We start from the raw sequence: 26743 nt of genomic DNA, 5'->3' as shown, positions 1-26743 counted from the left end.
ATTTTTTCTTTCTTTCTATCTATCTATCTATCTATCTATCTATCTATCTATCTATCTATCTATCTATCTAGTTGTTACCAGCTTGACAGTTATTCTATGTATTTGCCAACTTCACTCCCTTCTAGCCATGAGGATGTTCCCTAGTTGGGTCATGAAACGTCTGCAAGAAAACCACCAAGCTCAGAGAGCACCCAGGACCTCATAGTCCTCCTCCTCTTCCTCTTCCTCCTCCTCCTCCTCCTCCTCCTCCTCCTCCTCCTCCTCCTCCTCCTCCTCCTCCTCCTCCTCCTCCTCCACCCATTCCCTTCTAGCACTGATGATGTTACCTAGTTGGGTCATGAAATGTCTGCAAGGAAACACCCAAGCTCAGAGATCACCAAGGATCCCAGATGTTAGAAGGGTTCCAACACTTGGATGGGCCTGTGCAGACGTGACCTTCCCCATGATCACGGGGGTGGGGTGGGGGAACCATCATTTGGGTTAGGAAATGGAAACAGCCGGGGAAGGGCGGGTGGCTACAGCCGTGAAGTCTTGAAACCAAACTGCAATTCATATCTTCCTCCCAGTTCTGCCTTCCAGTCCAACCGGGATTAGCCGAGGCTACCCTGAGGTTAATCACATCTTGCATTATCGCTGCTTCATGTGGTCTGGTTTGTTTGGTTTTCTCCCTCGCCGCGCCGGGGAAGAAGCATACATGCTCTGTGATGGCTTCTCTCCTCCTTCTCCTTCTCCCCCCAGGTCAAGCAAGCGCTGGGTTTAAAAAGTCTCTTTCTCAGAAGTCCAAAGCAGGCCTCGCTCGACAGCCATGTTGCTGGTCAGCTCAACCGCAAACATTCCTTTAGCAGCCAGCTCTTGCGGCGGACGGCCAGCGCACCCACCAAGAGCTTGAAAAAGCCCAAGATCGCCCTGGACGCCAGAGACAGCAGCTCGGAAGGGGCCAGCAAGGACCCCACCCTGGAAGACGCCTCCCACCCTCGCTTTGGCCAAGAGTCCGACTGCCTGTCCCCCGCGCCCTCTCCTTCCCCAAAGAGTGTCAGCCGCCGGGAAGCGGAGCCTGAGGAACCCAAAGGTAAGGCTCGCAGTTTGGGCAGAGAGCAGAGCAGCCGCGGCCAGGGCTTCCGGGACGCCACCTTCAGCGAGCCCATCCGGAGGTCCAGCCGGCTCTGCCTCCAGGACAAACCGGCCGGTGAGAAACAGGGCCTCTTCACCCGGTGTGCCGGCAACGAACCGGGTAGGATCGGCATGGTCACCTACTGCATGAAGTGCGTGATCGGCTCCCACGAGGGCCCCGACCTGGAGGGCCAGTGGAGCGAGCCCAGCGGCGGTCAGCCGGCCGCTGGCGAGGCTCCACCATGCAGCTGCTGTGGCGCGTTGGCAGGCGAGGAGCGGGTGGAGCTCAAACCTTGGGGGATCCGGGAACAGCCCCGAGCATGCTCAGATCTGCACCTGTGCACCAGCTACGGGGCCACCAAGAGCCTGCCCAGAACCTGCCAGCCCTTTGGGACCTCAGGGAAGAAAAAGGGGGATTCCGCGTGTCTCGGGGCCAAGGACCGGTCCTGGCACCGGTGGCGCCCTCCGCCGGGCGGCAAATACCGAAGTACCGTCAACCTGGTGGGTTCCAACAACGGGTCGGTGTCCTCCAGCTCCAGCAGCTTAGAGAGCCTGGAAAGTCCCAATTACTCCAAAGGCTGGCCGGAGAGCGCCCGCAAGCCGGCAGGCACCCTTCAGAGGGAAATGAATGCCTTGTTTTCTGAAAAAATGGAGGAAATTCGGAGTAAATCCCCTATATTCTTTACTGGTAAGAGCAGATCTCCCGCGCCCGACCCGTCCATTCCATATCGTGCCGTCGTCTCCCCGTAGAAACATCCATGCTCCTTGTTCTGCTGGTTGACGTGTGGCTCGGCCGCTTTAGCGTCGTCCTTCCTTGGTTGACCGTCCAAGCATGGGGTGGCCACCTCATTTCTGCTGGGGGCTTCATCGTAGCCAAGTAGTGACTTCCCCTGCATGCCAGCCCGTCTCCTGTAGCAAACCTCTGCTTTGCAGGTTGTCGTGGTGTCCCTTTGTGTGTTTAATGCATGCCTGTGATCCGAAATCCGTTTCTCATCCAACCAGATGTGCTGCATCAAGGAAAGCAAAAATTAACTTGCTCCCGGGTCCCTTCGTTATTTTGTTACATGAATAGGAATTCTAAAACGGGTTTCTACGTTCTAATCAATGGCTTCCCTTTGGTTGGGAATCTGAGGATGATGGTTAACGCTAATGGGGTCACCCAAGCTGTCATTTTGAGCTGAGAACTGACCTCGCCTAAGCCAACACTGAGTGAGGTCACCCCTCGGCTATCCTTCTTCTCGAAGCGACTTAATCCACTGCAAGGAGTCATTCTTGTTGCAGCTGCCCAAAGCACGAACACCATGGTTCCTTTCAGCTCAGTCCCCGTGCAGAGTATTTCCCTCGTTTTAACGGCCTCCGGAGAAGGGTTGTCCAAATATGGAACCCCCTCGTGGTGTCTAAAAACCAGATCCCACCATGCCAATAACGCCTATTTCGGGGGGGGGGGGAGTGCAAATGGGATTTTTTTTTTTTACTTAGCTGAACACAGAGATTCCCGGGGGGGGAATCCACAATCCTGACTTTTTCCCCCAGCTCTTTCTCTTGAGCTTCTTCTGGTTGGTCAAAAGCGAATTCTCAGGATTGGCACGTTGAGTCAGTCTCATTTCTTCTTGCTAATTTATTCTCTCTCTGTCCCTGAACTAACTGGGTGTTTTTTTTCCTCCTTTTTTTTTTAAATTTTCCCTCTTCTTTTTGTGTCCTGTTCCTCACGCCCTCTTTTTCCCACGTAGTTAAGAACTGAAAGGATGATCCAGTTCCAGGTAACCGATGAACTTTGCTGTTGACTCTCTTTCGTGGTTTCCTTTCCCTGCTCTCTCACCCTGGGCCCGTTAGGACCTATGGACTTCAACTCCCAGAAGCCATTGAGCCAGTGTGGCTGGCTCAGGAATTCCGGGAGTTGAAGTCCACCTGCTCTGCAGCAGGGGGTGGGGGAACCCTGGGCCCGTTAGGACCTATGGACTTCAACTCCCAGAAGCCATTGAGCCAGCGTGGCTGGCTCAGGAATTCTGGGAGTTGAAGTCCACAAGTCCTAAAGGCACCGTAGTCCCTACCCCTGCTCCACGGTTTCTCCTTCCCAGCTTCACACTACTTGTCTGAAACTTTTCCTGCACTGAAATAATAGGAAAGACTATTGTAGCTTGGGCTTTTTAATTCCTGAACGTTTCGTTACCAAACTACCTAACATCATCAGCAAGATTTTCTTCTCCTGTTCTCCTTAGCTCATAAGTTGTCTTGTGGGCCAGCGTGGTTAGTTGGTCTTTGAGGCTACTTTATATTTATTTGTTTGTTTCGATTTATATACCGCCCTTTTTCCCGAGGGACTCAGGGCGGTTGACAGGGCAAATTAAAACAGTGCAATGTACACATTAAAATAAAATTAAATTAATAGCCCCAAAAGAGTTATTTAAAATTTAAAACCTTAAAACCCCTCAGTCCAGGCCGGCTAACTGAAATAGCCAGGTTTTTAGGTCCCGGCGAAATGAGCGAAGGTCGGGGGCCATCCGGAGTTCCACAGGCAGCTGATTCCATAGGGCAGGCGCGCCCACCGAGAACACTCTCCCCCTGGGCATCGCCCGCCGGCACTCCCTGACCGGCGGGACCCTGAGGAGGCCCTCCCTGTGGGAGCGCACAGGACGATGGGAAGTTGATGCTGGCTTGTTCCCTCCATGTTCGCTACATTTATTTCATGCAATTTTAGCTTTCTCAGGCTGGGTGCCTCCAAAAATACCCCTGGGGGAATTCTGGGAGTTTTGTGGAGGTGGCTCAACAAAACCCTGCTAGGAGTGGACAGGTGTCAAGGCTTGTTCTGTGTGAAGTAGTTCTAGGTGTGAGAAGTTCTTTGGCGTTTACTCATCCCTGGATGTTTCTTTTCTTTTCTTTCCTCCTCCAGGTGTCCACCTATTCTCAAGGCACAGGTCGGTCCCTTCCTTACGCAACCTGCAGACCATCCACGAGGAGCCTTCCGCTTTCTTCTTCCCTCCGCCCGCCCACCTCCTCAGTGATCCCCAAGAAGAATCTGTGCCTCATCATTCCCAGGAAGCTGTCCCAGATGGAAGGGGTCACCCTGGGCAGCTGGACAGAACTTCCCCCGGGCAGCCTGCGGTTTTGGAGAAGGCGCTTCTCGCTCCTAGTGTCTCGGACGAGGAAGAAGGGATGGGAAGCACCCGAGAGGGAGGGGGCTGGAAAAGGGCTCCTTGCAACGGAGGCCTTCTCCCTTCGCAAGTTCAGCGCAACCTAGTGTCCGACAATCGTTGGCTCCATCCGGCTGGAAATGGCCAGAAGAAGACAGATAGGTGGGTTCAACAACAGCTGGAGACGAACAGAGCTGGGCCACCACACCAAAGCGACAGGGAAAACAGCGCCACACCAACTCCACTCCACACAACTCCCCGAGGAACCGCCGGAGTCCCCACGCCTCAGACTGTGGCCAGGAGATCAAAGAATGAAGGATATAAACTGGGTGACCATGTAGTCGCACTGAAGCATCCTGACAAAGCTTCTCCTGTTCCGGAAGTCTATTGGGATGCCACGGTCAACGACCGGATCTGGAGCAAGCTTGATTTCGGCACCCACAGAGACAGCATGTCTTCTTCATCCAGCATGTCCTCTAACGACACCGTAATAGACCTCTCCTTGCCCAACCTGGCCCGGAAAAGCCTCCCTGACCTTGGGGCTCCTAAGACCTTTGAGGTCATCCCTGACAGAAGAATCGCGAGGCCGTGGTCAGCCAACGCCGCCTCCAGATGTGAAACCCCCGTGGTGACCAAGAGCAAATCTAACCCTAACTTGAGGTCCGATGAACCCATAGAAGACGACTTGCGCCCGAGGCCGCTAGGGCTCTCTTCTGTCTCCAGAAGAAACACCTGGAACCGGCTGTACGTGGAGAGCCTCAAGCGGTCTGGCCCAAAGTCCGAAGAGCAGAAGACCCCCGATTCCAACCACGGGAAGTCGAAAAGCCTGGGAGATCTCACCTCGGACGACATCACGTCCACTCTGGAGAGCAAGTACCGGATCATCAGCCGCAGCTTTGCCACCCGTTCGGTGAGGGCCTTCAAGGCTTCGGGAAGACCCGCGGACGAGCTGACCGAGCGCCTGAGGAAGCTCACCTCCTTCCAGCAGGAGAACGACATCACTTCCCCCACCTGTCTGCAACACGCCAAGGCCGAGGAGGAGGAGGAGGAAGAGGAAGAGACCGTCCTGATCCGAAGGTCTTCGTCTCGGAGTCAGAGCAGGGTGAGATACATCGCCAACCGGGCCAGGCAAGCTCAAGAAAGGCAGAAGCTCAGAAGCCTGGCCTTGAACAAGGGGAGCCCCATCGAGGAGCGGGGCGTCCCCGAAGGAGCCTGCTGCTTTCCAGGGGGGCCTTACATGGACCCGGCTTCCCCCGGCTTGTTTACATCCCAGCTCAAGAACCCAACGGACTTGAACCCCGACGCCGATGTCGTCTTTACCTTCAAACTCTGACGGTGGGAAGGGCTGAACCCAGAATCGATGTTTACATTGCTGTCGGAGCAAAACCAACGGCCCCTTTCCCTCCTTTTCTTAAAAATATAGATACATGTATGCCTAGTGCAGAAAACCCTCGTTGAATGAGGCAGCACTTTCCTCCTCCTCCTCCTCCTCCTCCTCCTCCTCCTCCTCCCTCCTCCTCCAATGGACCATTTTGTGTTTGTGAGAAACAGTAATAATAACAATAATCTTAATGATAATGCAGTCTGTAGCATGCGTCCACGGGGAGTGGGCAGCACAGATTTCCCCAGGGTTGGGAAGCGATCCTGAGAAGATTTCTTCCCTCTCCAGGTTTCCTGGGAAGCACGTCCAAGTTGCTGCACGATTCTCCCTTTTCTTTTTCTTTTTTCATCGCCTGCTTTCCTCCGTGCCCCCTCTCTCCCTGTCCTGGGGGGGAAAAAAAACCCAAACCCCCCCGAGCAGTTCACAATCACCAAAGATGGTCTTTTCCCAGCCGGAAATACCTTTCTCGATGTTTCCTGCTTGTCTATTTTGCACTTCCATGCGATATATTTTTTTAAAATAAATCCATGTTTTAAAAGAAAATTTAGAAAACGTTGAAGAGATTCAGCTCCTTCTTAAACCTGTTTGCTTGACTCCCCTGGCCTAATTAATGTATTATAATGGATACCGGTTTTTTTCCCCAGTAAGAAAAAAAAAGAGAGAATATATTAAAGAGATCATATAAGTCGAATTTTATTTTTTAGCTCTTGCTATGTGTGGTTGGAGAGTATGAAATAGGTTGAGGGCTGGATTTTTCGCTGTTGTTATTTTTGTTGTCGGTTGTTAGATGGTTTCCTCTTTCTAAACTGCAAATAATTTAAAATCTATTTGTAAAATCACCTGACTCAATTCCAGAAATAAAGATGATTTAACCTACTTGCCTTTGGGTGGTTCGTCCGCAGCTTCAAGCAAAGATCAGGAGTTTAAGGCTGTAGTATTTATATTTCTTTCCTCTGAGTGGGGAACCGTGGCCCCTTTATGACTTATGGACTTCAACCCCCAGAATTCCCCAGCCCACCATAATCATAAAAGGGCCATCGTTCCCCACCCCTGCATGTGAGTAACACTATCTCTGGACAGATTTTTAGGCTTTCCATGCTGTGGGGAAAAAAACTGGTACCGGGCCTTGTAGCTGAAAAGGATCCTTATCAGATAGGTGCTGCACTCAGATTACTCTATGATTACTCATTGAGTTACTCTGTGTAACTCAGCTTTGCTTTCAGAAAAAAAAACCAGGTTTATTTTCCATCCAGCTTTTGAGTTTAAGAGAGCAGCTGGTGGTGACTTTTGATGATGTTTTTCTTCGTGGACTGATGGCTGCTGTAGAACTTGTATGTCTAAGTGAGGGATATAAGTGGCCCGTAGACGTGGCTTGTTTTGAAGTTTGAGTATCTTCTCTGATTACCTTCCATTCAACGTGAGTTCGGTTCAGTTCGGTCTTTAAAGGAAGACGCTCCTGTTGGTTACCAAGAGATCAGATGACCTGAGACCACAGCCTGGAAGAGAATCCCATTTGGGAAGAACCAAGAATACTTAAAGCATCCTTCCCTCGCTCCAGACCCAGAGAGAGTGCTTGAAGCAGCGTTTCCATTCCTGCTGCATCCTATAACTTCCTCATTCAAACAACGCAATCCCTAAGGTAAGTACTAATGGGACTGATCTATGTCAAAGAGAATTGTAACGACGAGGGAAGCGCAGCGGGTGGGGAGAGAACAATAAGGGTAGGTTGGGGGGGGAGATCAAATTATTAGGATCCTCAGAGGTTTCCCAACGGGACCATCAGATGCAGATCTGAAAATTCTTAATTATGATCTGTCGATGCCCATCCTCGGTCATCCAGGCTAAAGGTGTTTGAAGGTTGAATCGTGGCAACTGGACTAATTGTTGTTAGTTTGAGACTAATTATGATCCTCTTTGGCCAGGCTCTTTGATTAGTTTCCATCTGTTGGTTCTTCAGCTGCTTTGGAGAATAGCTTGACTCCCTCTTCTTTGGGGCAACCCCTGAGATACTGGAACACGGCTATCATGTCCCCCCCTGGTCCTTCTCTTCATTAGACTAGACAGACCCAATTCCTCCAACCGTTCCTTGTATGTTTTAGCCTCCAGTCCCCTGATCATCTTTGCTGCTCTTCTCTGCGCTCTTTCCAGAGTCTCAACATCTTTTTCACATCGTGGTGACCAAAACTGGATGGCGTATTCCAAGTGTGGCCTTACCAAGGCCTTGTAAAGTGCTATTAACACTTCACTTGATCTCGAGTCTATCCCTCTTGTTAATGCAGCCTAGGACTGGGTTGGCTTTTTTTTTTTGGCAGCTGCAGTAAATCCTACGCTCCGGCCGGTGTCAGCTTTGATGGTGTTCAGCCAAGGTGTGCTTTGACGGCCTGGTTTGCTTTACCGCTAACTCTTCCCAAAGTAATTGCTTTCTTCAACGAATCTCCCCCCCCAGAGGACGTGGCCAAAATAAGTGAGTGAGACACAAGTGTTGTGATTTTTTTTTCTTTTTGCCTTCCATTGACATGTCTGGTATTCCACTCTCCCCTAACCTTCTTCTTAGTCACCTTTGCTGACCCGAATCTCCGCCCTCGTTGCAAGCATTTCTACTTCATGCCACAGGAGCAAAGGAAAGGAAACATTCCACCCCACCCCACCCCACCCCAAACACAGCCTTTTGTTTGCATTTTGATTTTGTTTTTGTTTTACTCCCTGTGTTCTGGGCCCTTCTTTACCCATCTGTGGATTTTGGGGAGGAATGCCAGCCGAGAAACACAGCTTGTCCCCCAAAAATGATTTTTTCCCCTCTGTGCTGCGACTCACCCTGTCGGTTGCTTTCCTTGGAATTCTTCCCTTTTGGGTTTGCTTTTTTTCTTCCCCTCCCCCCTAAAAAAAAAAGAGAGAGAAAAGAAGAAAAAAAAACCTCTGCTCCTGGACTTAAGGTTTGCGGCCACTTTTAGGCCAAACCTCCAACATCCTTGAAGTCTTGGATGGATCTTGCCAACCTCAAAACTGAATGTATGATGTCCTTCCATCTCATCCAGCATTGTTCCTGGCATAAAGCACCTCTCATTAATATTCCCAAGGCACCAGCTCACCATTTAACATCGCCCTGAAAGGGTTTTTTTCCCCTCCCCATAGGGCGTGTGTGTGTGTGTGTGTGTGTGTGTGTGTGTGTGTTGTTTGTCCCTCAACTCTCAGAAAACCCCAGTCGATTCCTTCTTGCTGTGGAAATTTACCTCTTGTCCACAGGCTTTTCAATTTGGCCAACCACCCCACCCTGAATTTATGCATTTTAAAAGGAATTCAGCTTTTTGACCGTGGAGATTCAAACTGGCTGGTGACCTATAATTATTTCCATCTCATTATTCATACGTCCGTATCTGTCTGAGCATTCCTGAGTTTTGTGCGTCCTTCTCGCAACCCTCCGTGGATCTGAGATATTTGCATTTTGAACCGTGTGTGGGGGGGGAGAGGAGGCGGTGAATTTTTTTTAAAAAAAACACAAAACCACGGAAAGACAAGGGAGAGTTCATAGTTCAAGCAGTTGAAGAGCAATGATAGATCTTCAAGTTTGGGCTTTGAGCAATGCTGAATTACTCAATGGCGGTCAAAGGTCAAAAACCTTTCTGATTTCGCTGCCTCTATCCAATTCTACTGTACACCGGAAAGGTCCTTATTACCCACGTTTTCTACTTAACAAAATTGTACCCCAAAGCTTCCTATTTCCCCCCCCCTTCTGCTCCTTCTTTCAAAACTAACCACGGTTGGATGGAACTCTACACGAAAGGGGAAGAGATTACCACGCTCCCGTCCCCACCACCGTCGGGATGAGCAAATTGTAATTCAGCCTTTTTTTGATAGGAAAGGGATCGGAGGCCATTGCCGAATTTCAGTGGGGATCTGCCCAGAGAAATCTTCCCTGCGTGGAGAAACTTAGCACACCAGAGGAAGAGCGAGATGGAAGGAGAACTTTCCTGTTAGTGAGAACAATTAATTAGTGGAACGGTTTGACTTCAGAAATTGTAGGTCCTTCAACACGGAAGGTTTTTAAGAGGAGACTTGTCTGGAACGGCGTACGGCCTCTTGCTTGAGCAAGGGGTTGGACTAGAAGACCTCGAAGGTCCCTTTCCAACTCTCTTCTTCTGTTATAATAATAAAGTTGGAAGGGACCTTGGAGGTCATCTAGTCCAACCCCCTGCTCAGGCAGGAAACCCTATACCATTTCAGACAAATGGCTGGTCAGTCTCTTCTTTAAAAACTTCCAGGGTTGGAGCACTCACCACTTCTGGAGGCAGGTTGTTCCCCTGGTTAATTGTTCTCACTGTCAGGAAGTTTCTCCTTAGTTCTAGGTTGCTTCTCTCCTTGACTAGTTTCCATCTAGCTTCCCTCGTGGAATCTTCAAATGGGAAGGGCCCCCAACTTTTTCACCCACCCTCCCAACCACGGCTGGCCGAAGGAAAAAGGCACAGGAGAACGCAGCGCTACCACCTTCCAGTGGAGAACAGGGGTACAATCCTTTCCCTCTTGAAATCCTTCCTCTCCCCCCCCCCCCCCCGGGCCTTCCCCAACTCCTCCCCTCCTGAGTTGCTGATTGATGCAGTCATTTTCTCCGAAGCATCTCCTCAACGCCCGCTGCCGGCTGGGCTGCTGCGTTCTGCCGCAGTTCAGGAAGAGGTCCTCTTTCACCGCTGAAGGTGCCACCGGAGCGTAAGTGAGACTTTCTCCATCTCCTCTCCTGGAGGATTTTCACCACTTTCTCCCCCCCCCCCCCTTGCAATGCAACTGCTCTCTCGCTGCAGTTTCTGGCCTCAGGTTTTCCCAAAAGACCAGCGTGGGAAGGGATAAGGGAAGCACAATCGCATAAAAGTTCAGGTGTAGGCCTGCCGGGAATATTTATTGTTATTATTTTCTCCCAATTTTTGCCCAAGGAAAAAAAAAAAAAGTTCACGTCTCTGTCGGGAGCAACAGATGATTTCCAGAACAGGCAAAAGAGAAGTTTATAGCCGGTGGTGAGGTTTCGCTGAGAATTTCCAGTTGCTCCACTGGATGAATAAATTTGTCTTTCTTTTTTAATTAACGGAATACCAAAAGCAAACTGAAAAGAAAAAAGAAGATGCCCAAAGTTTTTCTTTTTTAAAAAAAACTTTTGTGTGTTTAATTTTTTTTAAAAAGGAGGAAACGCTACATTTGCTTAATTTCAGTCCGTTTGGATCAATTATTTTCTCATCCTAGGAGTGAGGAACTAGCACAGCTTCTTTTTTTTTCTTTTTTTTCCTTTTCTTTTCTTTGTCTTTGAAATCTTAAATTTCAGTTTAAAGTCTTTTCCACTTTAATCTCCCGCTGCATGGTGGTGATTTCGGAGTTTACAAAACTATTCGTTTTTCATTTTTCAAAGTTTTAAACTTAACATTGTCCTGCTTCGTGCAGGCGGAGTCAGGCAAAATGAACAGGTTTCCAAAATTTATAAGAGGCTGGAGTCACTACTTAAATCCCAATTATTGCAGAATTTATTCTCTGCACTTCCTTCTCACATCAGCAGTTCGGATGTACATACGTATGTACAGGTTTCTGTAGAAATTAAAAATCCCTCCTCCTCTTGTTAAATGTGAGACTTCGCTTCCTCCCAAAATCCTTACCTCACCAAATTAAGTATTGTTGTCCTCATACTTGCAGTCAATCAATTCTCCATCCACAGTTGGATGCATAATTTTAAAAATAATCCTTGTATACAGTCAGGTTCAGGTACCCCGTACCCCGATATTGCTACCTGACAATTTATTCCAAACATTTGCTTCAAATTCCGCTTTGTTCGGAAATCTAATATTTCAGGGAGAGAGACCCCTACTACAGTCCTAGCTTTCTAAGGACAGGCTTGGGTTCCATCATGTAACTTCTGCATCAGGGGCCTGAAGTGAACAAATAAAGTATTTACTCTAATTTTACCATGTGATTTTTATTTTTATTTTTTCCTAACAGAGGACACCCCGGTAGAAAATTCTGCACCGCGATGGGCAAAGCTGTCAGCTTTATCTTTTGCACTACGTTCCTTTTGCTTGGAGAACCTAAATGGATAGGTGAGAGAGGGGGGGGGAACCACCTGAATTTTATCCCCTTCACACAAAGCTAGAGTCCACATCCCCCTGATTGAATTGTTCTCCATATTTTAAAAGTAAACATCCCATTAACAGATAACAAAGGTATCCTTTGAAAAAGATGTAGTGTTACAACAAGGCAACTTAGTCACAGGGACGGTGTTGTTTTGTTTTATCTTCTTTTTTTGGAAAGAGTTCTTCCTCTTGACGCTTGGAAACTGGCATGTATTCATGACGGTTCTGCAGCGTCCTTTTGGGGTCACGCGACCCCCTTTTGCGACCTTCTGACAAGCAAAGTCAACGGGGGAAAATCCAGATTCACTTAACAACCGTGTGACTGACTTAACAAGCGCAGTGATTCACTTAACAACTGTGGCTAGAAAGGCCATAAAACGGGGCAAAATGACAACCCTCTGACTTAGCAATAAAATGTTGGGCTCAAACGTGGTCGTAAGTTGAGAACTGCCCATTAGGCTCAGCCTTGCGGCCTGCCCCTTCCCAGGAGCCCTGACTGAATTCGAAGTCCATGTCGGATTTAGGGGGGGCTGAACAAGGGCTCCCGTGGAGAGTCCCCCCCCCCCTTTCCTGGACCGCTGCCGTTGCTGGTTATTTACGGCCCCTTTCAAGAGCTGGTTCTTTTTATGTAGTTTTGCTTCTGGTTTGGTTTTGTCTTCTCGTTGGCCCTGGCAGGCATCTTTTACAATTCCTGTCCCAGGCTGGCCGCTGAGGATGCCAAGATCTTCAATGGGCCTCCTTGTTTCCCTCCATCGGTCCTGCGAATCCAGGCCAAGGGAAGTCCCGCTGGCTCGAACGGCCGCTGTTGAAAAGGGAAGCCAGGGGTGCCTTTGGGACCCTCTCCAGCTCCCATGGAGAGCTGCCGCAGGGCTGGAGAAAAGCCCTTTATAGCCGGATAATTCAGAGTTCGGCTCCAGACAGCAGAGGCAAAATTGATGAACATTTCTCCTCCCCCACCCCCCGCCCCCCCACCCCGGTCCCCTTAAAAACTCCCAGTGTTGGAGCGTTCACCGCTTCTGGAGGCAGGTTGTTCCACTGGTTAATTGTTCTGACTGTTAGGAAATTGCTCCTTAGTTCTAGGTTGCTTCTCTCCTTGATTGGTTTCCATCCATGGCTTCTTGTCCTGCCTTCAGGCGCTTTGGAGAATAGCTGGACTGCCTCTTCTTTGGGGCAGCCCCTGAAACACTGGAACATGGCTATCATGCCAGCTCCCCCTGGTCCTTCTCTTCATTAAACTAGACATACACAATTCCATCAACCGTTCCTGATATGTTTTAGCCTCCAGCCCCCTGATCGTCTTTCTTGCTCCTCTCTGCACTCTTCCTAGAGTCTCAACACCTTTTTTACATCACAGTGACCAAAACACCAAAACGGGATGCGGCATTCCAAGTGTGGCGTTGTAAAGCGGTATTAACACTTCACTTTTATGGTCAAGAGTCCCAGCCAAGCATCATCTTTCTCTGCCTGAGATAATTCGGTGCGGGATGAGCAGACAGCTTGTACTGTCTCTAAGGCAGTTTTCTGGAAGAACACTTGTCTGTTTCTCGTAGGTTCAGGGTGGTTCAAGGGAAAAGTATAAAATTGTAGCTATTTGTAAAATGATTTCCATCCTTCCTGTATTTTTCAGATGCCGCTGAGGATGGCGATTCCCTCCAAAAGGTCGGTATCCATTTTTCTCAACCGACTGGCACAGGCAGAAGTTGCTTTTAATGGGCACTTCTATACTCTCTGAGGGATGAGAGTGCCAGGAAGAAAAGACGTCTGCTTCTACAACTGGTGTACACACATACACAAACACACGCAGTCACGCACCCGCATATGTGCTAATCTCTGGCTATTAGGCAGTTGACTGGGGAACCGTTTGTCTGAAAGGATGTAGGATTTCCTGCTTGAGCAAGGGGTTGGACTAGAAGACCTCCAAGGTCCCTTCCAGCTTTGTCATTCTGTTATTCTGTTAACGTTTTGCTCAGTCAGAAAAATTTCTCGATTGTGAGAAGAGGCCTTCTCATCTTGGGATCGGGCCAACTGAGGGGTGAAATGACATTTTTCTGGCGTTGGAGTGCTCCAGGGCTGAGGTCAGAGGTGACGGCAGGTGCTTTCCCAAAGTGCGCAGCTGGAAATAAATTCCCTGGAAACCTCTGTCGTTTGCACGAGAGTTCCGTAGGGAAAACACCTCCTGAGAACAGAACCGTTTGTAGGTCAGCCAACACAAGGTGCAAAATTTTATTGCCAATGCCAGTTGCAACTCTTGTCATGCTGCACTGTGTGTCTGTCTGTCGTTTTCTTCTACGCAGCTGATTTTCTTAAAATGTTTTCCTCCACAGGACACTGTCCCTCCTGGCATGGGGGGAAAAGATGTGCCGACGATGTATGTCACAACTATTCTGGTAAGGAGCTAGAGTTGGGCTTACGCTGTTCATAACACACATACCCCTCGACTTACGACCACAATTTCCGTGGCTAAGCAAGACATTCGTGGAGTGAATTTTGACAACCTTCCTGGCCGCCGCGGATCACAGAACTTGTTAGGCTGGTCCCCCACCGTCGTTAAGTGAAACCGGCATCCCCCCCCCATTGACTTGGTTAACCAGAAGGTTGCAAACGGGAATAACAGGGCCCTGAGACACCGCAACCGTCGTAAATGCAATGCCAAGCATCCGAATTTTGATCCCATGACCATAGAGATCCCCCCCCCGTCTTTTAGGGGAGACACAAAGATTTTTGCGGCCGGGGCTGTGCACCAGAGCTGACATGGAAGGGAGGTTCAGAAATGTTCACCAAGTCCTCAAGTGGGGACGGGGATGGGGTGTGCCTTTTCAGGCCCCTGCAGTGGAGGAGCTGGTCAGAAAGAAACCGTTTGCCTTGCTCTGATCTCCAGGAGAACCCCTACGTGATGGTCAGGGGCAGTGAGTTAGAAGGCTACTGCATGGACCTGTTGCAAAAGCTGTCGGAAATGGTCCACTTCAAGTACAAAGTTGGGATCGTGAAGGACGGGAGATACGGAAACCTCAGTTCCAACGGGAGCTGGTCTGGGATGATCGGAGAGGTCGTGAGAAAGGTGAGTTGTTTTGTTTTTTTTTCTTCCTGGAACAGGTCCTCTTCAAAAAAAGGAGAGGGACATCCTCTCCTCCCCCATACTCTTTGTGGCAGCCCCTCAAACACTGGGACTCTGCTATCATGTCTAGATGATTGTGTAGGATGGCCTCTTTTAAAATTAAAGTAAACCATGGCTTATTTTGTCCGCTGGATATCAGTGAGTTCCTTTTCCGTACGGCAAAGACCACAAAATAAAATAAAGGTGTGTCATCCGATACAAAATAGAATAGAATAGAATAGAATAGAATAGAATAGAATAGAATAGAATAGAATAGAATAGAATAGAATAGAAGCTGGAAGGGACCTTGGAGGTCTTCTAGTCCAGCCCCCCGCTTAAGCAGGAGACCCTAGATCATTTCAGACAAGTGACTGTCTCTAGTCTCTTCTTAAAAACCTCCAGTGATGGAGCGCCCGCGATAATAAAAAAATAATAAACCTTTATTGTCAAAGTACAACATGTGTACATTGAGATTAGCTGAGCCTCCCCCCCCCCCCGTGCTCTCTCTCCCCAACACACAGTGACAACAAACCCAAACGATTTCTGGAGGCGAGCTGTTCCACTGGCTAATAGTCCTCACCGTCAGGAAATTCCTCCTGAGTTCCAGGTTGCTTCTCTCCTTGATGAGTTTCCATCTGTTGACTGTTCTCTTTTGACTTCTGTTGCTTTGGAGAAGAGTTTGACTCTCTCCCCGTCTTCTTTGGGGGCAGCCCCTCAAATCCTGGAAGACCGCTATCAGGTCCCCCGTCCCACCTCCCCCCAGTCCTTCTTTTCTCTCAATTAGCCATCCCCGATTCCTGTGTTTTTTGTCTCCGGGCCTTTAATCATCCTAGTTGATTCTTCTTTTGCCCTTTTCGCCCTCCCAGGAGGCTGACCTCGCCGTGGCACCCTTGACCATCACGTCGGTCCGAGAGGACGTGGTGGACTTCACCCAGCCGTTCCTGCACACGGGCATCGGCATCCTGCTGGAGAAGGAAGCGGCCTTGGAGGAGGCCTCGTTTTTCCACTTCCTGACCCCTTTCACCAAGGAGACCTGGGCCGGCATCCTCGTGGCTTACCTGCTCTCCAGTCTCTGCCTCTTCTTGGCCGGAAGGTGAGAGAGAGAGAGAGAGAGGAGAGAGAGTTGTTTGTGCCTCAGTTTAAACTGTTTTCCTGAGCATGTGCAAAGGGCTCAGCTTGGGGAACCTGTGTCCCCCTGCCCTGCCTCCAGCCGAAAGCGTGAGGGCCTTTGCTGTGTTTCTCCGTAGAATGAGCCCTTCCGAATGGAATGAAAACGAGGAGAACGAATTTACCTTCCTGAACAGCCTCTGGTTCGGCGCTGGAGCGCTCACCCTGCAAGGTAGGCCCCAAAATGGGAGAGGGCGAATTGCCAGTATCTGAATGATTGCCCCTTTGGGCCCAATAGAGGGCAGCTGCTAGCCAGCCTTGGCTGATCTCCAAAAACTAAGCAGAGGACATCCTCAGTGCTAAGTGTGGATTTCCTAGTGGTTTCCTGTCCATGTCCGAAACAGGGTTGGGTCTGCTTTGGACCTGGACAGGAGACCACTAGGAAATCCTCACTAGCACTGAGGACGCTACCTAGTTTGGTAATGAAACGTCTGCAAGGAAACAGCTGAGCTCTTAAAAAAGATAGATAGATAGATAGATAGATAGATAGATAGATAGATAGATAGATAGATGATAGATAGATAGATAGATAGATAGATAGATAGATAGATAGATAGATAGATAGATAGATAGATAGATAGATAGATAGATAGATCTTTGCAGCCTGAAGTTCCTGAGGTCACGACCGGCTTGGCCTTTTTCAAGCAGCTGAGACGGCTTCGAATTCCTCCCCTTCCTTTCTTCCTTCTCTGGCGCAGGCACCGTTCCTCAGCCCAGGTCGCTTTCCATCAGGGTCATCTCCACCGTCTGGTGGCTGTTTGGCATTGTGGTGCTGGTGGCCTACATCGCCGGCTTTAGCTACGTCCTGGAGTCGGAAACGGACCATCTGTCCATCCAGAGCTTCGAGGACCTGGTGAAGCAAAGGCAGCTGGAATTCGGGACCATGGAAGGATCCTCCACGCTGCAGTATTTCAAGGTGGGCCAGCCGGATCCACACCCGCCCAGGAGTGACTTGGGTGTGTGTGTGTGTCTCCTCCTTTGGCCACGGGGATCACCCAGATCCCCTTGAGCAGCTAAAGGAATGGCGACGCTACCTTTTGGCTTTTCAGCCCCTGGGAATTTGTCTCCAGGCCGCAGTGGCTTTCCCTGCCCTGAGCATCCCAGAATCCCCCAGCCAGCATAAATCCTTGCAGGGAATTCTGGGAGCTGAGCTACAGGGCACATTAGCCCCTCCTGGTTTGGTGTGGAAAAAGTGGCGTTCGACAATAGCAACAGCACTTAAAGATTTATATCCTGCTTCGCACTGCTTCACAGCCCTCTTTTAAGCGGTTTACAAAGTCAGCCTTTTTGCCCCCAACAATCTGGATCCTCATTTTACGGACGTTGGAAGGACGGAAAGCTGAGTCAAGCCTTGAGCCGGTCAGGATCGAACTCCTGGCTGTGGGCAGAGTTTACCTGCAGTACTGAACACTGTGCCATAAACAGAGGCAGGGGGTTGGACTAGAAGGCCTCTAAGGTCCCTTCCAGCCCTAAGGTCCTCAGTGCCAACAAGGACCCCCATCCCTGCCGGGGGACGAAGGCTCAGCCCTCTGCCTTGCGCCCACAGAATTCCAAGAGTCCCATCCAGCAGCTGGTCTACGAGTCCATGATGAAGAAGGAATCCGTGCTGACCAAGAATTACCAGGAAGCCATTCAGCGAGTGCTGGATTCCAATTACGCCTTCATTGGGGAATCCATTTCGCAAGATCTGGCCGTGGCCCAGCACTGCAACTTAGTCCGGTCCCCAGAGGTGCTGGGAGCCCGAGGTTACGGCATTGCCACCCCAAAAGGTAAGATACGGAAGGCTGGGGAGTCATACACCCCCCCCCCGCAAGTGACACCCCGATTGAGCAATAGAGTCTAAAGTGTATCATCCTAGATCAGCGTTTCTCAACCTGGGAAACTTTTACGATGGGGGGGACTTCAACGCCCAGAATGTGTGGCTGGGGGATTCTGGGAGTTGAAGACCGCAGTAGACCCGTTATGTGAATGCCTGCACAACCCAGCACACCCACCATCGTCTCCAGAAGATCTTCTGAAAGGTAAAGCTGAAAGAAAGCCCCCTCCCCATTAAATTCTTTATCCGCCTCTCTTAGGATCGCCCTGGACAAACAAACTGTCCGTGGCCATCCTGAAACTCGGCGAGTCCGGAGAGCTGGACTACCTGCGCAGCAAGTGGTGGGAGAGCAGCTGTTCCCACGAGGACCACGACAAGTGGAGCCCCCTGAAGCCCCAGACCCTGGGGGGCATTTTCCTCCTGCTGGCGCTCGGCCTCCTGGCGGGAATGGTGGCGGCTGTGGTGGAGCTGTCCAAACGAAGCCGCCGCACAGCCCAACAGGAGAAGGTGAGCCGGTTTTGGTTTCTCCCACCGGGCGCGGGGGAAACGTGGCGGAGAACGCCCAGAACGCCCCTTTGAACAGCGTCCAGGCCAGTCCTCCACTTACAAACACAAGTGAGCCCGATCTTTCCGCTGCTAAGCGAGACGGCCAAGTGGATTTTGCTTCCTTTTTACGGCCTTTTCTTCTGGCCAACGTTGGTTACAGTGTGAAGCGAACCTGGCTTCCCCGCCCCTCCCCCCCCGACTCTGCTTGTCGGAAGGTTGCCAAAGGTGGTGGTGGGGAATCGCCTGACCTCGAGATGCTGCAACTGTCCTAAGGACCGGCCAGTTGCCGAGCCTCTGAATTTTGATATCGTGACCCACAGGGACAGTGGGAGGGCCGATAAACAGGGGGCGCACTGGAAAAAGAACTTTTCACCTCATTTTTTTTCCCCCTCCTCCCCCCCCTTTCGTCCAACCTCAGAGGTCCTGCTGCTCCGTGTTCACCCAGGAGCTGAGCCAGCGGTTCCAGAGGCGAGAAAACCCGAGGCAGGGAAACGCAGAGAAATCAAAGGCGTGAAGAGGAAGCCGGAGGAACCCGTGGCCAAATTTTCAAGGGACTCTTGCCTTTTTTTCCTTCCTACGCATTCTGTAAAAGCACACTTAGGGTATTTCCTCCCCCCCCCCTTAGCAGAGGTTTTGGCAAAAGTAGGGCACACATCTGGGCAAAAAAAGAAAGAAAACTAGCATAGCTTCTCGATGCCGAGGCAAAATCCTTCAGCCCTTCGTCCTGTTAAGACAGCTGTCGTCAGCTAACCCCAGTTTCGGCGTCTTTAACTTTTCTAACCATCTCATTAGTGTTGTGGCCCGACTGATTTTTTTTTTGTCTGGGGGCGGGGGCGCACGGATGGAAATCACTGGATGGAAATCAAAGCCCTCCCTGCAAGGTGGGACAGCACAGAGACACAGCAAGCACAGCCCAGGATCAGTGGGGGCTTCTAGGAGTTACACAACGACTAAATAAAAAGAATACTGTGACAAAGTGGTCTTTTTTTTTAATGCGACGTTACAATTTTTCAAAGACCCTTTGAGTTTCTTTGGAGTGGGAGAGCAGGGCGGTGGGTGGGGTGGGAGAAAAACTTTGGACCGCGAAAGCTCCCATAGCAGAACATCCTGGTTTATGGCGGTCCGGTGAGAGAGCTATGAATGGATCTGGAAGGGGCGTTTTGGGGTTTGGGAACAGATAAATCAACTCCTCTGCCTTTTAATTCATCATCCGCACGCAAAAACCTGGCGAAGGCCAGAGCCAGAGAAGGGTGACTCGGAGACACCCCCAACTTTCCCCGAGAAATGAGTCACTCTTTTGCTCTTTTTCAACTGACATTAGACTAAGAACAGGCCAGCATCCGTGACTCATCCTGCAGGTTAAAGTCACTTTCCCTGTGCACCTAGCACTTATAGAGGTTGGGTGGTGGGTGAGAAAAGATTGCCCTCCAGTGTGGATTTGGGAACTACAGGCTCAAAAATGAATGGGAAAGGTCTGCCACCTCGTGGCTCGACTTTGGTACTGCACCACATATATATTACTGTATACCCCAGGCATAGGCAACCTTGCCTCTTTTATGACTCGTGGACTTCAACTCCCAGAATTCCTGAGCCAGCCATGGCTTCTTTGGGAACTGCAGCATATATATGCAACGTTTCGAGCCGCTTATACAGACATACGGTTTAAACCAGTGGTCTTCAAACTCGGCCCTTTTATGACTCACGGACTTCAACTCCCAGAATTCCTCAGCCAGGCTGGCTGAGGAATTCTGGGAGTTGAAGTCCATGAGTCATAAAAGGGCCGAGTTTGAAGACCACTGGTTTAAATACTCGGGCAGCCAGCTGGCTTTCAAGTGCCACGGCCCAGCCTGGGTGGGGGAGGAACTGCAGATCCCATCATCCCCAGCCCCTATGGTTGGCTCAGCTCATGAGGGTTTATGTAGCCTTTCGGTAGAAATCCATCCTGCGTCTTTCCTGGCTTCTCCTTCAACCCGATTCCAACCTCCTCTACTCCCCCAGAGCACGCGGGCTGAGGATCATGGGATCTGCAGTCCCTCCCCGACTCCAAAGGAAGGAAGGCGTTAAAAGCGCACTTCCTTTATCCTGGACAGACAGTCTGCCCGCGCATGCGCACCACGCAAAAACCATACCGCTTTCCCCCTCCCCACCAGGGGCAAAAAAAAGTAGAAGAAGCCTCGCCTCCTAGCAACGCGACAGCCAATCCGTGGCGAGATCCGATGGCGGCAAAACACCCTAAGGGGAAACGGGAAAATGGCGGCCGAGGGCGCCGCTTCTTACATTGGGGAGATGAAGGACCACCGGAGGAACGGTGAGGGGGGTGTCCCGGCTCCGTGGAGGGTTGCTGGCTCTGGAGGAGGAGAGGACGAAAAAAAGGAGGCCCCGGAGGGGCGTCTCCGCCGCGAAGATCTCGGCCGGCTCCAAGCGGAGCCTCCGGGGCCAGGAGCAGTCTACCGGAACTGCAGATCCGAAGGCTAGAAAGACGGGCCGTGGCTGGCAGGGCTCGCCAATTACAATTCTCAGAATTCCCTGTCCCCCCTCCCGTTTTTTTAATCTATTTAATAATTTGCTTGACGTGCGTGGGGTTAGAGAAGCCTGCCAATAAACATTTTTGACATTTTTGACTTCTCTTGCCATTAGGTTACGGACGTTATGTTTATCCCAACTCCTTTTTCAAGTACGAAGGGCAATGGAAGAGAGGGAAAAAACATGGTAAGGAAGCAGAAGGTTTGTAGTTTTATTCAGCAGACCCCCCCCCCCGTATTTTGTGATCACCTTTTTAAAATAAGTAACTTTTATTTTTATAAACCCAAGGGAGCAAACAAACCTAATACTCCTTATTCCTCCTATTTTCTCCATAATACAAACCCGTGAAATGAGTCTGAAGGCCAAGAAATAGCATCTTACCTAAGGTCAGCCAATAGCTAAACACAGACATGTTTTAGGTGTGTGTCATGTATGTGTTTCACTTTGAGAGCGGGCAACTAAATTTCATTTTTGATGTGTGCCGTTGTGCCCACAGTAAAAATAGACAATAAAGGTTACCTTATCTTAAAACACATTTCTAGACTGAGTATTTAACTGGATACATCTGCGTCTTTATTATTGTTTGTTATTGTTATTAAACACAATGTAATTGTTTAGTAAAACTATGGAAACATGACCAAGTTAAGAAAAACGCTGAAAAGAAAACTAAAAACACATTCTGGTTTCTCTGTATAAATCTTTCATCTTTAATATAATCACTTTTTGCCGTTGTTCAAGATTTCAAATGTCTGTTTTATCCTCAAAAAGAAGCAAAGAATGGTCTGGCCTTATCATTCGATATTTCCAAAACGAGATGTATTGGATGGAATATATTTATGCTCTTGTCCATTAGATGGCATCAGTGTGATAACTTTTATTTATTTTTATTTTTATTTATTTTATTTTTCACGCCTATAGTATTTCGTAATCTACTGGACTAAAATAAGGTAGTTCTTTAAAAGGCTGCAAAACTTTTTTTCCCACCCCAGTAGGCTAATTTGACCCATTCACTAGAAATTTGGAAAGTAGGTACCATGCAGTGTAAATGAAACTACTGACTTTAGTGGTGTAAAACAAAAGGTGATCTATGAATTAGAAAATCAGAATAACAGAGTTGGAAGGCACTATGGGGAGCAACCCACTCGTCTCTGTGGCAGCTCCTCAAATACTGGAAAACTGCTATCATGTCATTCCTAATCCTTCTCTTTTGCCTAGTTCCCTCCACCATTCCTTGTATGTCTTTGTTGCTCTTCTCAACATCTTTTTTTGTATCATGGTGTCTGAAACTGGACACAGTATTCCAAGCGTGGTCTCACTAGTGCAATATATTTTTATTTATTTTATTTTTATTTTAATTCCATTTATATCCCGCCCTTCTTCGAAGACTCAGGGCGGCTTACAAGCTTAGCAGTAGCCTTCATTCTATGTATATGCCTGCTTGTTAGGGCTTTCACACACACACCCCAAGCGGCATTATTACAAAGTCAGCTTAATTGCCCCCAACAATCTGGGTCCTCATTTTACCTACCTCGGAAGGATGGAAGGCTGAGTCAACCTTGAGCCTGGTGGGACGCGAACCTGCACTAATTGCAGGCAGCTGGTGTTACTTAAGGAGGCATTAGCCCACTGCTCCACCAAGGGTACTGGCACTTTCTGTCTTTATTATCCATCAGCTTTATTAGTGACTTCATCCCCTGTGAAATAGAACATTTCTGAAGAATTCGCCTTTGCAAAGAGAGCCCAATAAATTTTAAGATTTCAAATCAATCAAATGTTCTTCTTTTCCCCCAGAATGTATTCAACTGATCTTTGTTTTCCAGGACGTGGGAAATTACTGTTCAAAGATGGAAGTTATTACGAAGGTGAATTTGCCGATGGAGAAATTGTTGGCCATGGACTCAGATACTGGGCATCAACAGGTTAGATTTGCGATCGGTGCCTGTTAAAAGAAAAAAAAATGGCACATGGACTGTTTCTGTTAGTGTTGCATTCAGTGCCTCCACCTCCACCTTGGTATGTTTTGTGCCAGTCTCCCCTTTCGTGGATTTTATATTTCTTGCCCTCTTGGTCAGCCAATTAAGCGTTTTTAGCCCACATTCAGAGTTTTTTCCTATTGTGTTTATTTTTCCCCCAAATTTTGGCATTCTGCTGCGTAAGTCAACATTCCCCTCTTGAGAGAGCAAGATGATAGGAAATAAAATTGCCTCTTTTATTGCATCGAGTGGATGGAATTAGGTGTGATAAGAACCTCACAGCTGTCTTCCTCTGCCTGAACTCCGCTCCAGGTCCGTTGGCTAGAAATGGTAGGACATGCAGGCTGAGACCACTTGGGAAGCCTGCCTTATAGAACAGGGCTCCGGGGTAAGAGGCTGCATCGCTGTGAGTTAATAATAAGTACTGAAGCACACCGTCCTTCCCCAAGCATGCATGCTGTTCAAAACCAAAACTGAACATAGTAAAGTCCTGCACATTTCACACGAAAGACCCAGTTTAGAAATATAAACATACAGGTTAGTCCTTGACATTTAGCCACCATTCAAAGACAATGGAAAAAGGGACTTACGTCCGGTCCTTCCACTTAGAACCATTGTGGTATCTTCGTAGTTGATCAAAATTCAAGGGCTCGGCAACCGGCAGGTAAATTTCACAGTGGAAGAGTCCTGGGGTCATGTGATCACCACCTGCAACCTTCCCAGCCTCTTTCTGACAAGCAAAGTGAAGGGGGGTGGGGAAGCCCAATTTTTGCTTAAGAACCTCATGATTCACAACGGCAGTGATTGGCTTAACCACCGTAGCAGAAAAGGACATAAAATTGGGCGTGGTTGACTTAACAAATGCCTTGCTTAGCTGTTCTGGTCCCAATTCTGATCCTAAGTGAAGTCAACCTGTACACTATTGCATGTGAAGTGACTAAAGCAACCTCATCCTTGTTAGGATCACTTTGAGATTCAGTCCTGCTTTGTCCCATAGGACGTAAGGCTCTCTTTTCATTATATTCAGCATACCTCCGCTGTAATGGGGAATTTGAATGAACATATGCCATCAAAAAGCTGTTAAGTTGTCTGTGAAATAAAAGTACTTCATCTCAACCATGAAAAAAATCTCTGAATCTCTTTTGTTCTTTTCCTTCTTTATTTTTTGGCAGTAGCACTAACATCTTTTTAAGATACCTCAGTATGAAAGACCTGAAGGAACAGCGACTCTGATTCCATTAGTTTGTAAGATAAAGACCTAATGAACGCTTCCTTTGTTCTTGAAGCTATCCTGATAATAATAATAAAAAAAACCAGCTGGTAATTATTCACTTGGAATTCTCATGCTGAGAAAGGCACCATCAAAATCTTGTATGGGAATAGCAAGGATTATTAAACTGCATTTGTCAGAGCTTCCCCTGAGTTTTATTTTATTGTATTTTTGATTCAAGGGGATACTTATTCCGGCCAATTCCTCTTTGGAGAACTTCACGGGCACGGAGTTTTTCATTATGGAAATGGTGGCAGATATGAAGGAGAATTCTCTTACGGGATACGAGAAGGTAAATTGGGCAAAATCTACTGATCTAGGGTGGGATTCATATGTCATGCGGCTTTATTTAAACGTGGTTGCTCAACAAGCTCTGATACTCGGGTTTACACACATAGGGAAGCCATCAAGAATTGGCACAGACCATCTTTGACATGGCGTGAACCCAAATTCATTCATTCATCATCATCATTGGCATCCTTCAGTCTCAAGAGACTATGGTATCGTGCTCTGGAAAGGGGTCCTAAAGCAGCGTCTGGTGTGGCTAAAAAGGCCAATGCGAGAGTGGCGGTCCCTTCCGCTTTGAGGGCAGGTACAATCCGTCCCCTGTCCAGCCCCCAGATTTCGCTCATTCCAGGACTGCCTCTTTGCCTCAGCCTGCCCCACAAGTGTCTCTTCGAATTGGAGAAGGCCGTGCTGCGTCTTAAGCCTCCAGGCTGAGCGATCCGAAGATGTGGAGAGAAATCTCCTGGTCACATTTATTGGTGGGTTAGTTAATTAGTGGATAAATTAGAATGTTAATTCTCAAAATAGGCTTGGCCTACGAGCATTGCATTAGCACTCCAGTCTGGTCAAGATACTGATTTATAACTAGGGTGCAAGAGAACACATGTTTAAGGGAACTTGGAGGTCTTCTAGTCCAACTTCCTGTGGAAGCCTACTTCCCAGGTTTGCTGATCCCTTCCACCAGCCATATCCCAGACTACAGCCAGGATCCCACAACCGTTAAACAAAAGGCAGCAACCTCTGTCACAAAGTGGAAGGACGCAAAAACAGTGACACAAGGGTAACGTCTTGCTTTTATCATGGCATCTGACGCAAGCACATAAGTTGTGGTGTTTTGCCTAATGGTGTCATCCTGCATGTGTGATTGTTGGACCCACCTTTGCATAGTCTGGAGGGGAACAATTACTGCTTTCCACCTGTGTTTGGGATCAGCTCAGTCAGGTAGTTAACGTTTTCTTGTGTCAACATTTTAACTGTTCTTAATTTTTGTAATTTTTGTATTGTTATTTTAAAAACCTTGTGAACCGCCCTGAGTCCTATGGGAGAAGGGCGATATATAAGTCTAATAAAGATAAAGATAAAGATAAATACCTGTAATTCACAAGAGGAAAAGTTGCTTTCTTCCAGCAACAAAACATGAAATAATTGGCAGGTTTTCTTCGTTAGGGGTCCTCTCCTTTCCTCAACAATCTTAGTTTTAGCTTTCAGATCAGCCAAGAAAATGACAGTGTTTATGCAGTAATTTGTTTGTTTGTTTTTTTAAAAAAAAACGTTTGGCATTGTAATGCAAAGTCTTCTTCATAGGCTACGGGTCACTGACGGGAAAGGACGGAGAGAATTACCAAGGAAGCTTTCATAACAACAAAAAACATGGAGGAGGAAAAATGACATTCCTGTGAGTTTCTCTTGATGATTTTGTGAGGTCTTTAGCTGCATTCAGGCTAGCAGATTTTTCAGGAAGGAGCAATAATCAAAATCCATAAATGGTCACAGAACCCTGGGAGAGCAAAAGAGAAGCTGAATGCAGTGTATAACCAATTAACATGGCTTAGTCTGACTTATTAAAGCGTACTCTTTCTTTCCCCTCGGTTCCCGTCATGGGACACGTGTCTGCCCTAGCACCATGTGTGAACCAAACTTAAGAGGGGTTTCATGTGTGACTTAAGCAGGTAAAGAGACCATGGCTTTATTTTGTGTGCAGTTAAAGTCCACGTACCAAGTCACGTAAAATTATTCTCCTGGCTCTGTATTTTTAGAAATGGAGATAAATTTGAAGGTGACTGGATCCTGGATCAGAGACAAGGCCACGGAGTCCTTCAGCAGCCTGATGGAACCGTCTATAAGGTATGAGAACGCATCTCTTGGTTTTCCTTTACATTCCCTAACTATTTGAACCCCTTCCCGTTGGCGCCATCGACACAGCATAAAGACCCAGGCACAACCGAATATGGCTACAGTATTTGTGGTCCTGTGATGCACTATCAAGGTAGAAAATTGAGTCAGTTCGCCACAGTTCAGCTTGATAGGGGTTAGCATGACTCATGAACCCATTGCTTAATCTGCTTTGTGCTTACTTTTAAACTCAACTTCTTGTGCCCCCCCATACACACACACACACACACACAGGACTGAGGCTGGGGCTGGGTTTTTCATTGATCTGGATTATGCATTACGGTCTGACTTACTTTTGTTTACTTCCTGGGGTTCCCTTGTTGAGATGGGCAGTTGGGCGGCACATGTGTTGAATAAACCATGAACGAATTCCCTTGACTGATCCTGTAAAATTGATGCTGTAATCAAATCTATCTGGTATCTCAACGGCAAAGTTCTAATACTTTCAACAAT

The 26743-nt window shown here is 48.3% G+C and overlaps 3 protein-coding genes across 3 annotated transcripts in view; all 3 read left to right on the top strand.

Annotated features, from left to right (window-relative positions):
- Positions 1-6705, top strand: part of PLCH2 (phospholipase C eta 2) — a 106705-nt gene extending 100000 nt beyond the window's left edge. The window contains exons 25-26 of the mRNA XM_081341458.1: positions 739-1069; positions 4001-6705. Of these exons, the coding sequence (XP_081197584.1) occupies positions 739-1069; positions 4001-5574 (1905 nt within the window). The 3' untranslated portion in view covers positions 5575-6705. The remainder of the gene's footprint in view (positions 1-738; positions 1070-4000) is intronic.
- A 3169-nt stretch (positions 6706-9874) lies between these two features.
- On the top strand, positions 9875-19322 carry LOC308675829 (putative glutamate receptor). Its single transcript, XM_081341414.1, has 11 exons — positions 9875-10323; positions 11593-11690; positions 13351-13382; positions 14048-14110; positions 14602-14781; positions 15684-15910; positions 16065-16156; positions 16683-16900; positions 17531-17753; positions 18060-18307; positions 18765-19322. Exons 1-11 carry the CDS (start codon positions 10211-10213, stop codon positions 18858-18860), a joined length of 1590 nt encoding a protein of 529 aa, XP_081197540.1. The 5' UTR covers positions 9875-10210; the 3' UTR covers positions 18861-19322.
- A 1255-nt stretch (positions 19323-20577) lies between these two features.
- The window catches only part of MORN1 (MORN repeat containing 1), a 50904-nt gene continuing 44738 nt past the window's right edge, over positions 20578-26743 (top strand). Inside the window, exons 1-6 of the mRNA XM_081341415.1 lie at positions 20578-20654; positions 20984-21055; positions 22690-22788; positions 24294-24404; positions 25703-25793; positions 26155-26242. Coding sequence (XP_081197541.1) covers positions 20597-20654; positions 20984-21055; positions 22690-22788; positions 24294-24404; positions 25703-25793; positions 26155-26242 — 519 coding nt within the window. The 5' untranslated portion in view covers positions 20578-20596. The remainder of the gene's footprint in view (positions 20655-20983; positions 21056-22689; positions 22789-24293; positions 24405-25702; positions 25794-26154; positions 26243-26743) is intronic.

Source organism: Vipera berus, assembly GCF_964194415.1.
Source record: "Vipera berus genome assembly, chromosome: 17".
Classification (NCBI taxonomy): Eukaryota; Metazoa; Chordata; class Lepidosauria; order Squamata; family Viperidae; genus Vipera; species Vipera berus.
Note: the sequence above shows the minus strand (reverse complement) of the source record. Positions and strands in the feature narration are given on the sequence as shown.